General features: G+C 39.9%; 2 protein-coding genes across 2 annotated transcripts; one reads left to right on the forward strand and one right to left on the reverse strand.

Annotated features, from left to right (window-relative positions):
• Window positions 1–1546: 1546 nt before the first annotated feature.
• Window positions 1547–4084, reverse strand: LOC308137017 (zona pellucida sperm-binding protein 4-like; the record flags this gene model as incomplete). The annotated part of the gene is made up of 8 exons (XM_080505573.1): window positions 1547–1615; window positions 1946–2099; window positions 2190–2382; window positions 2469–2626; window positions 2771–2868; window positions 2960–3141; window positions 3262–3708; window positions 4060–4084. The coding sequence occupies 8 exons, from the start codon at window positions 4082–4084 to the stop codon at window positions 1547–1549; spliced, it is 1326 nt and encodes a 441-aa protein (XP_080361699.1).
• Window positions 4085–6010: 1926 nt separating this feature from the next.
• Window positions 6011–11049, forward strand: LOC308137018 (zona pellucida sperm-binding protein 3-like; the record flags this gene model as incomplete). The annotated part of the gene is made up of 9 exons (XM_080505574.1): window positions 6011–6427; window positions 6536–6654; window positions 6859–6962; window positions 7066–7240; window positions 7346–7463; window positions 7564–7646; window positions 7736–7932; window positions 8103–8117; window positions 10919–11049. The coding sequence occupies 9 exons, from the start codon at window positions 6011–6013 to the stop codon at window positions 11047–11049; spliced, it is 1359 nt and encodes a 452-aa protein (XP_080361700.1).
• Between the last annotated feature and the right edge of the window lie 138 nt (window positions 11050–11187).

An 11187-nucleotide genomic window follows, 5' to 3' on the forward strand; every position in this document is an offset into this window, starting at 1 on the left:
TCTTTGGAAAGCGCCATAATTAACACGGATCACAGTCCATGAGGTTTTTCTAAGCCTACAGGCATATCCATCTGGAATTAGAAATTTGAAGGTGACTCGTCTTAAGACACAAGAAGCAGTCCTTAATTTGACCTATTTTGGAAAGGAAATGTCCCACATGTTGTTCAAAGCGGTTGCACATACCAATGAACAAAAAGGACAATCGTTTGATTCCCAAAGTACAGAATTAATGCTGAAATAGGATTGTGTTTGCATAAGATCTTGATTACCAGTTTCATTTGTAAAGGTATTTATTCTGGCTACACAAGTATGTATATGTGATGCAAAGGCTTTTCATACTGCATTCCTGCACGGTAACATGGTTTTTGTAGCCATAAAAAAGTTATTGAGGGTGTGGATTGACTTAGACCAGCACAAGTGAAAGTCTGGGTTTTGGAATTTGTGGCCCACCACTGCAGTTCACAGAAACAGGCTCATAACATCATTAAGGTTTCATCTTCATGGATAAAGCTGAACATGGCTGCAGTCAAATGTTTTAAAAACTAATTCTACTTTATTTAACTCTTTGGGAAAATTCCCTTATTTTCTTTTTTTTTTTTTCATTGACCCATCCTATTTCTGGGATGTGGAGGTGCAGCCACACTACGGTGGTCCATGGAGCTGATGGGGCTCCTTTTGTGAGTAGGGGGGGGGGGGGGGGAGAGTGGTCTGTTTACGCTGTGCCCTGCCACTCTGACCAACTGCTGCAAGATATTACTGTTGACTTCTCTACAGCTGAGGAACCAGGCTATGTTAATGTAGGTTAGGAGGCTCTCTACAGCTGACTGATAACTGACTGACTGACTGTTTATTAGCAGGGGATGAGGTGGGAAAGCCTGTTTCAGCTTCCCAGGGAATAGAAACTTCACTTTGATAGCTATTTTTTCCTTTATCCAGGGATGCACTTTTCCCCCCATCAGAAATACTGTTTCAAAGTATGCTATTGCCCACTCACATATCCTATTATTATTTATGTCCTTCATTATATAGTTATTAAGGCAATCTAAAGAATACTGAAGAAATTAGTTATTAAAAAATTAATAAAACACTTGGAGGGCAATTTGAGAAACACCAGTAGTTTCAAATATGCTCAACCGGCTTTAGCAGCTTTTCTTATCTTTTATTTAATTCATAAAGCTTTATTCTGTCCATGTCATTCCACCTTCCACTTTGTAGCTCTCTTTAGGTTTTTGCAATAATAATGGTTTACCTTCCATCAGCACAATTCAGCCTTTTTTATATTCACATCCTCCTAAACTTTTTGTTTTTAATTGGGATCATCTCAATAATGTCGTACACCAATATATATTTCATCACCCAAAAAAGCACATTTGTCAGAAATAATTTGGATTGTAGTGTAGTATAAAAAACAAAAAAATTACAACACAATTCGCAAATTGAAGTTTTACTTGAAGTTCAGATAGTATTGGGAAGCATCAGGAACATGTGTTTTATAAGAATATTCTGTTTGCATGTTTTCATGCAGCTTCTTCACCAGATATGACAATCAGCCCACTGCTGGCCACAGTTGTTTCTTGTCGATAGGTTTTCTTGAGAGAACCTGCAATTTCCCTCCCTGTGTGCAAAATATGGTCATGGTCAGTTGCAGTCACATATAGCCACAAGGGTGACAAAATGTACAAACTTAAAACAAATATTATGCTGATGGTGCTTGTGTTATCACTTTACTACTTACTCTGTCTGAAGCACCGAGGCTCACAGCTATTTTCAGAAGAAGGCACGCACACACTTGTTTCACAGTGGATATATATCTGGCAATAAAAAACAGAATTTCGTTTAAAAATATGATTATATAACTTGGGTAGAAAACAATACAAATCATATACTGAATGAGATTAGTTACATGTTGGTTGAGTGGAATCACTCCCTCTGGACCCATAGGTACCATCTTCTTGCCGGCATCGGATGGATTGTTTCCGGTAGATACAAAAGTGAACATCTTGAACATAAAACGTCTGTGATGGCTTGGGAACTGCAGTCCAAATGAGTTATCCACATGGATCAGGGTTGTCTGATAACGATCATCTTGGTAAGGGCACCTATTATCACAGGATAAGGTATACAGTATAGATTGAAAATAAAGGCAACAATTTCTGCAAGTTTCTAAATCAGACAACACTTACTCTTACCCATCAACCAGCAAGTCCCACTGAGGAACACTGTGAGCGAAGGAATCAGCAGTCGCCCAGCATCTTCCAAGAGTCAAGGCAATGTTGGGATCACTCCTCTCAGCCAAGTAGACATCAACATAAACAGGACTCCTGAGCACCTTCCTGACAGGGTAATCCCCTTCCGTGTAAAAGGAGTTGTAGACCACATCGGCTGTTCCAAAACAAAAATAAAAATCAGTTGGTGACACAGTTGACTCAAATGAGGCTCACCACAGAGATCATAACTGTCACGCAAACCTTCGACACAGCCTTTCAGGAGACACTGCCCGTTGGCTAGTCTGAGCTCCACGTTCAAGGGACCAACAACTGCTACTGGTTGTGGTGCAGGAATATCACCAATATTAATGAGAATAGCTTCAACTGAATCACCAGTATATCTGCACTGGACACTCAGGCTGAAACAAGACATAAAGATGATAGTAGTCAGTAACAAAGTTGTTTTATTTAAATTTGGTTTGTAAAATATGAGGACTGATCTGTTTGATGCACTGTTTTTGCGAATTTTCAAGTAAAGTCTTTAAGAAAATTGAACCATATACCTAAAGTAGGTGTCCCTGGTGATAGTTCCAGCAGGTCCACTCTGCACTTCGTAAGTGGAGGTCATCCTGTTTTCGTAGACAATAGTACCAGCCTCCGTCTACATAATTATAACAGTATTTTAATGTGTTCATATTTCAATAAAATGCATCAAAGTAAAACTGAGGAGTGACATGAGTCCCAGCTCTCACCGTTATCTCAGTGCCACAGGCAGTAACCGGGAACTGATAGACAGCAAAAGCTGAAGTGGAGCCGGCTGGACTGCAGGATTCACTTTGAAGGAAAGAAATGGTTTCCAAATCAATGTTGGGCAGGGTGACATCTCTGGAAAGCACCACAATGAACTGGCCATCCTTGGTGCACTGAAGAGTTACTAAGACAAACAAAATAGAAAAAATACCAGGCTAAAATCACTTTTACCACCAAATTTGAGCTGTATGCTAAAAATGATAAAAAGATAGTTGTAAAACTGAAATAAAGACTAGATACTTACCACCATTCCCATAGTAGCACATTTGCCCATCGAAGCAGCAATGTAGAGCGTCACATTCTGAATGGGACGTGCCTGCTGGGCCACACTGAATCTTGTACCTCTCAGTCACTTCACAGGTGTGAAAACTTTGTGTTACCTGCGGCATTGAAGGAGATTGTGGTTTCCCAGGAGGTGGAGGAAAAGGATTATTGGGGTTCTTCGGAGGTTTTTGATTATTTGGGCGGTGAGGTTGTTGATGCCTCTGAGGTGGCTGGGGGTTCGGAAGTGGCTGAGGCCTCTGGGGTGGTTGAGGGTTCGGAAGTGGCTGAGGCCTCTGGGGTGGCTGGGGGTTCGGAAGTGGCTGAGGCTTCTTAGGGTTCAAAGGTTTCTGAGGAATAATTTGGGGAACTCTAGGGAATTTTTGGTCGTTGTTCCATTGGGCATCAGCCAGGGGGCCTAACAGGCCAACTGCCAGAAGACAACAAACGAGATTCATTCTCATGTCCTCACAGCATAGAGTGATTCTGAAGAACACCAGATGCTGTGGGATTTGGGTTGCCAATAAGCAGCTTTTTATAAGGTACAGGGAACACTGACATGTTGAAATGCCAAGTTTTATTTGCTGCCAACAGATGCCAATCAAATGTTGCTGCTGCTGGTTGGTCAGTGGTGATGGCCTGAAGAGATCAAAACAATTCCAACGAGTAAACAGTTTATTATTTATCCTGACTGGATAAATTCTATCCTGTTTGAACTATTTCAGAACACAAACAGGGTCTTGGTGACCTACACCGTGGCAGTCACACTGTGAGCAAATACCTTTTCTTATCTTTGAATTTGGCATGGTTGCTGATTCACAGCAAAATGGAGTCTGGCTCTCTTTTCTCGTGATGAGAAAAAGCAGATAATTTGTTGCTGTATCAAAACAACAATATAATTATTTACTTCATCATCAGCGCCACACAGCAACTTTGTTTTGGACTCATTGTGACATAGGTTTATATTAGCCCGAAGTGCATTGTATCATTCTGGCTTGTGAAAATCACCAAATAATGTCGGAGGTCCAAAAACATTTAGATAGTGTTAGATTTAAAAAACAAACAAACTACCTTATCCAAAAATGTATATGTATTGACTCAGTATTAGACTGTTTGCCTTTACTGTTACAAGATTTCTGGACATTTGTTAGATTATACCAAAAAGTCACTTCTTGAAAAAAAAAAAAAGAAATGGATATGGCCCACAAAAAAAAAAAAAAAAAAATGGATAGAACTTGGTTCGAACTTATTTTGTTTCATATATTTTAATAACTGAACTAAAATTTGTGTTGAATTAATGGGGAAAAAAATTCTGTAAACCCACAAGCATAGCAAACAAACCCTAATGTATATTGGGATGTTCTACTCATTGTGTTCTGCTAATTACAGAAAGCCTTACCAATACCCGGGTAAAAATGTGCTCGATTGTCAACGGTTGCCATTAATTTCACACTGGGCTCACAATGTCCAAAGAAGAGAGATTTGAATCTGGGGAATACCTCATATGAAAGAAAAACTAACTAATGACTTCATATTTTGTATATTGTGATGGAAAATTGGCTATAATGATTTTCACTCAATTTGATATTCAGCAGCTGAATCTGATCACAGGTTTACATTACATTTTACAGGATAATAATATGAATATTGACAATAATGATATATAATCATCCAAATACCACCCTATTTACATAAATTGTGGCCCTAAACATTCTGCCCCAAATGTTTTTACATGAGGCAAGGAAACTGCATGACAATATTATCAGAGGCCAAGACATTAAATACAGAAATATAAACTATGATTAAGAGCATAAGATGGCTTTGAAAACAACACTAAGGTGCTTCTATTATATGGGCGGACACTTCGTTACAAGGCATCACAACAAAAAGCTGCCTCAACACACCTCAAAACCCAAAAAAAAAAAAAAAAAAAGACATTCCCATGCTACAAGGTTGAAAGAAATGCAGACAGAACTAGAAACCATGTACATTAGACTTATTTTATCGGGCGACCAGATGCTGCGGCTTTCACCAGGTTTATTTGGACGCATTAATCAGTAAATTCAACAATAGCAACAACTAAACAAAAACAAAACAAGAAGTGAAAATAAATGACCTAAACTCTTCCATCTGCCTTGTCATCAACTGCCTCATCCATAATGTAATTACCATATCTACTAAGTTGACCTTCTGCAGTGCATCACCATTTTCCTGCATGTCAAAATGACACATGCCCTTTGTTTGGGGGTTCAGAATTGCTGAAGCCATATTGATCTGCAGTCCTTCACAGAATGTACTTTGGCAAAATACTGAGTGTGGTTTATCATCCTGCTGTATCATCAGGTCATGTAAACCTAACCCAAGGTCAACATAACCTTTATGAGCCACTATTTTCTAAATGCATTTCTGAGCTGCTTGTACATGTTTTCAAAAAGCAGAAGAAAACAACACAAGTCATTTTTCTTTCAATTTATTCTTGTCGCAAGAACGTTTGATGCCAAAACAAATACAATCTAAATCGGGTAATGTGTTACCACAGGTTGTGGTCGAGAGATGCAGTCATTTTATTGGCTGATGTTTACGGTTATCAAGTCTTTGAATAAATGGCCAACTGAAGAGGTGGGGACTGTAGATTGAGTAAACAAGATTGCTGTGTTATAAAAGTAGGTGGACATTCGCATCGTCCTTACAGCATCTCGTGAACTGTGCAGATCACTTGCTGTTGTGAAGCCATGGTGTTGAAGTGTAGCACTATTTGCCTCGTGGCACTGGGCTTGCTCGGCAGCTTCTGCCAGGCTCAGTTTTTTCACCAGAAGCCTTCCCCCCCTGAGAAAAATCCACATGTCCCTCAGCAGGAAAAGCAGACATTTGAACAACCGCTTACATGGACTTACCCCGAAGAGCCCACACCTGAAGTCATAGCCGAGGGTCCTCATGAGCAGAGACATCCTGTTCCTGCTGCAACCGTTGCCGTTGAGTGCAGAGAGCAGGAAGCTCATGTGGAAGTCCAGAAGGATTTCTTTGCAAATGGTCAGTTCATCGATCCTAGTCAGCTTTCCCTTGGACAATGCGGGGTTACTGCAGAAGATCGTATGGCTCAGGTGTTGATTTTTGATGTTGCACTGCAGGACTGTGGGAGTCAATTGTCGGTAAGCACTATCCATACTATCAATCTCAGAGAAATTAAAAGTTGATAATATTGAGTGTTGAATTCAAGTAATGGAAGAGAATCTTATTTGTCTTCATATCTTTGTTAGATGTCAGATGTCGCTCTCATCTACACCTTCGTTCTGAGCTATAGTCCCCGGTCAATGGGCAATTTACCCGTGGTGAGAACTAACCAGGCAAATGTGATTGTGCAGTGCCACTACCCAAGGTGTGTAATGAAGATGTCTGTTGAAAGAAAATGAGCACAATGCTAACATATATTTTTTTTTCTAAATATGTTTGTACAATCTGTTGCGTTTCACCTAAGCACACCCAGTACCACTGACTGAATTTAATCAGGAAATACTTTATCCATTGGCACACATTTCTGAGTGTTACTAACCAGAGAAACTAAATCTATCAAAATATTCAGAAAGCACAACGTGAGCAGCCTTTCACTGGAGCCCTTCTGGGTTCCATACGCCTCAACTAAGGTGTCAGAGGAACTGTTGTACTTCAGACTGACAATCATGACTGGTGAGTTCAAAAACAATCATTTCACGTACTTGACGTTTAATGCAACTATGATACCTAATTTGTATTTGCCAACGTTGTTGAACTCTTTTGTCCCAATATGCAGATGACTTTATGTATGCAAGGCCAAACATACAGTTTTTCATCGGACAAGTCATTAATGTGGAGGCTTCCGTCCACCAGTACTTCCATGCACCCCTCCGTGTTTTTGTGGACAACTGTGTTGCTACAGTTTCAACTGACCCTTCCTCTTCACCCAGTTATAACTTCATATCTAAAGGGTAAAGCAGCTCAATGATTTAACAGAAGTAGTTACCCACAATGATGAGGGATGGTCACAAACATTGAAACATCTACTGTTATTTGTCTGTTTCTGATCGACACAGATGCATGCTTGATGGCCGGATGACTGGCTCCAGATCAAGCTTCCTACCCCGGCAAGTAGACAACAAACTTCAGTTTCAGCTGGAAGCATTCAAATTCCAGGATCATAATAGTGGAACGGTATGCATCTCTAAAACTGAGTAACTGAGTTTGGTATGCTTTAAGTTTCACAACTAATTTGACAAAAAGTATAAACACAAACTCTTCAACATTCTCACAGATCTACATTACCTGCCAGTTGAGAGCAGCGCTTGCTTCCACTCCCATTGATGCTAACCACAGAGCTTGTTCCTACAGCAGTGGGTCAGTCTGCATGTGTACACACGTATGAATGCTGACCGCAGATTGTGAATGCATGGTACTGACAAGCTTCCATGTCCCTTTCTTTCAAGGTGGATAGAGGCCAACGGATATAATTCCGCTTGTACTACTTGTGAGTCCAGTGAATTTAATTTGCCTATGAATCCAGGAGCAGGAGGAACTGGAACAGGAAGTGGTACCACAGGAAATATGGGTACCATCTGGAATCCTTCCTCAAAGCCTTCTACTAAACGTGTCAGGAACATGCGTGAAGCAGTCAAATCTGAAGGTATGTCATTTAAAATGGACTATTTATTTAAAATTAAAATGTACAAAAATCATAAAAATGATAAAGATACAATTCCAATGGAGGGATTTTTTTTCACTGTATGCTTGCCTGTGCTGAAAGCCGACCTCAGTGTCACCTGTTGTAACATGTGCTCTGCCTTCCTTTCTCAGTTTTCGAATGGCAAGGTGAGGTCAGACTGGGCCCCTTTCAGATCGAAGAGAAGGCTATTGCTTAACTTCAGTTTCTGCACTGACCATGGTCATCAGAATAAACTTTATCATTGGTTCATAACTGTCTGTATGCTATTCACTTCAGTCTTTGTGGGAGTTAAGCAACCAGGGAGTAAACCCTCATTAAATGACATGTAATTTAAATTAGAAATATCAAAAGCCAAATAAAAGCATTGAAACAAATTAATATATTCAAGAAGCCCATTTGTAAAAGTGTTACTTCTTTTCCTTTTTGTGTAATGAAAAGTGTTACCTATGGACCCCATCTCATAAAATAAAACTCCTTCATTTTGACGGAAATAAACATTCAACTGTTTGAAAAGCTTGCGTGATTCACTGGGAACTTCTTCACATATTTATTTCGTAAACAGCGTCAACTTAATAACCCATGATTCCATGCAAGGTGAGGATGGGGGTGGGAGGGTGGCGATTAATCGGTATAGAACACTGATTCAAAAACTGAACCTACAGCCCACTTGTACACTGAAAAAAGAAAATAGTTGGATCAACTTAAGTGAATTGCTTCAATTGGTAGCGCCGTAATGAACCAAGTTCTTCAAACTTAAGTCAATGAATTAGATTAAGTTAAGTTAATAATTTTAAGTTCAACTTGATTCAGTTAATTCAATTCAATTAAGTTGGTCCAACTATTTCCAAATATTTTCCTTTTTCAGTGTCAGCCCCAATGATAAAACGTTTTCATTATTCAATTTTGTTTGTCATCCAGCCTTTTTTCTCCTAGTTTGGTTTCCTATTGGATGTTGTGACAGCCAGTAACCTTAAGCCACATCTTGCATTTGAGTCGGACATTGACATCAACGAAACATTTGTTAGGTGACATACCTTTTCTGCTTTGTGACTTCTCATAATCATATCGACATTCTCGGAATGATGAACTGTAATGTAAAACAGCACAATGATTTTGATGAGAGACATACAAACACATTTTTTGGTGCACAGAGTATGAGCAACATTGTGATTAAAGCACTGTCCAGGCTGAATTATTCTGTTTCTGGGAAACTCATCTCATCTAAATGTCATATTTTGATAAGGTCATTTAATTCTACAGTTTTACAATGGCAGGTAAAAGAGGGCTAGCGGGATGGAGCAGCCAAAATAAATAATTTCTTCTGTTTTCTGAAAAGTGCCCAAATAACGACCCTGCTAATAAGAATGGTCGCCCCCATGTGGCAGGAACAATAAACAGCAACTTTCTATTTTCAGCACCACCGGCAGTGAACAGCTCCTGCTTGACAATACCTGTGTCTTTTGAAAAATGGGTTTATGGTCAGTATGGTCAGGTTAATAAAATCGCATTGAACAATAAGGACAATGCTAAAATATTTGATAGCATAGTTAGGGAGCCTAATCAATTACATATTATTATTTTTTCCTACTTTACTCTTTGTTTCTCATTGACGAAGTTTGTGTGGTTTATTTATCCAAAAATGTTTTGATGGTATGTCACATGATAAAACAAGGTTTAGTTTATATAGATTACAGAAAATGTACTTGTTACTTTTGTGGTAGATAATCAATATACAAAATCAATAAATAGTCCCAAAATTAAAGACTGGATAATGACCGCTGGATACACATTGAAATCTCTTTTATGGGTATTGAAAAGGTTACTGGAGGTTATGGTATTTGTCGATTCTTTTTTTAAAGTACGTCTGAGTTGTTGATACACACATTTTGTAACTATATTACAGCAGTGTTGCTGTGACACACATCAGCACTGTAATTCACTCATTAAAGTTCAGTTGAGTTTGTGTGGGTCTGGATGTTAGCATATTGAAAGAATTGCTCACATCCACATTTCTTCCTGTATGTAAGTTTAAAACTATGATAAGTTCATTAAGGCAGGGCTGGATATTGAGGTCGGTATATAACTAATGCAAGATTTCTCAAAATGTGTGAGTTATTTGAATATGACTGGGAATCCACACTCCTCATATCAAACACTGTTGTTTTGTTCCTCCTTCACCAGATTTGATGATATGTGATGTGATGTGCACATAATAATAGTTGCAGCATGTCCATTTTCAATGCAAAAAATATAGTTCACGCTGTTTATATTCTAAATAGCACATTATCTAGTCATCTGACCTGTATTGAAATGAGTCAATTACTGCTTTGTCTTCCTTTCAGCTGAAACGCTAATAGTTCTTCAATGAGGAATAGTCATGTTGTTTAGTCGCTCTGGTTTTAATATAATTTCACTGAATTCGTCAAATAAAAAGCGACAAACTAGTTTTAAGTTGATTTTTACCTAAAGGAGTGTTACACCACTTATTTCAAGGCATTCCTCGCTTTTCAAGAGCCACAATATTTTTTTCTAATTTCAAGAAATCTTACCGAGTGAATCATTTGACTGCACTGGCAGTTTACTTTTTCATAGTGTGAATCCTGTCGAAACAAGCATTATTATTATTATTATTATTTCTTATATTTTAATCCAAAGCTGTCTGCACACACACACACACACACACACACACACACACACACACACACACACACACACACACACACACACACACACACACACACACACACACACACACACACACACACACACACACTGGGGCGTTTCGGCTCCACCTGCATCCCAGCGGCGCTGACGTTATACGGTCCCTGCTCCACCCCTCCCCTTTTCCTCCTCTCCTCCTCCTCCTCTCCTCCCCTCCTCCTCCTCTCCTCCTCCTCCTCCTCTGCTTGTCTCCGCACTGCTGGCCTGTATCTCTTGTGTGTCACAGGCAGCAGCAGCAGCAGCAGTAGCAGCAGCAGCATCCCAGCAGCCGAGCCGACATTTGGCGAGCGGAGCGCGGCGGCCGACTGCGGGCACGGAGTGCGCTCTTCGTGCGTCGTGCGGACGTTTCGGGGTTAAAACGCGCGGCTTGCAGCGTCGCTGCGCGCTGCCCCCCCCTCTGGACATCGTTTCGTGGCCCGGCACCCGTCCGGTCCTGTTCCTGTGGATCGTTGGCTGCAGATTTGATGGTGCTGAGGAGGCTCGTCTGATTGAAGG

The sequence above is a fragment of the Blennius ocellaris genome (genome assembly GCF_963422515.1).
Source record: "Blennius ocellaris genome assembly, chromosome: 11".
Lineage (NCBI taxonomy): Eukaryota > Metazoa > Chordata > Actinopteri > Blenniiformes > Blenniidae > Blennius > Blennius ocellaris.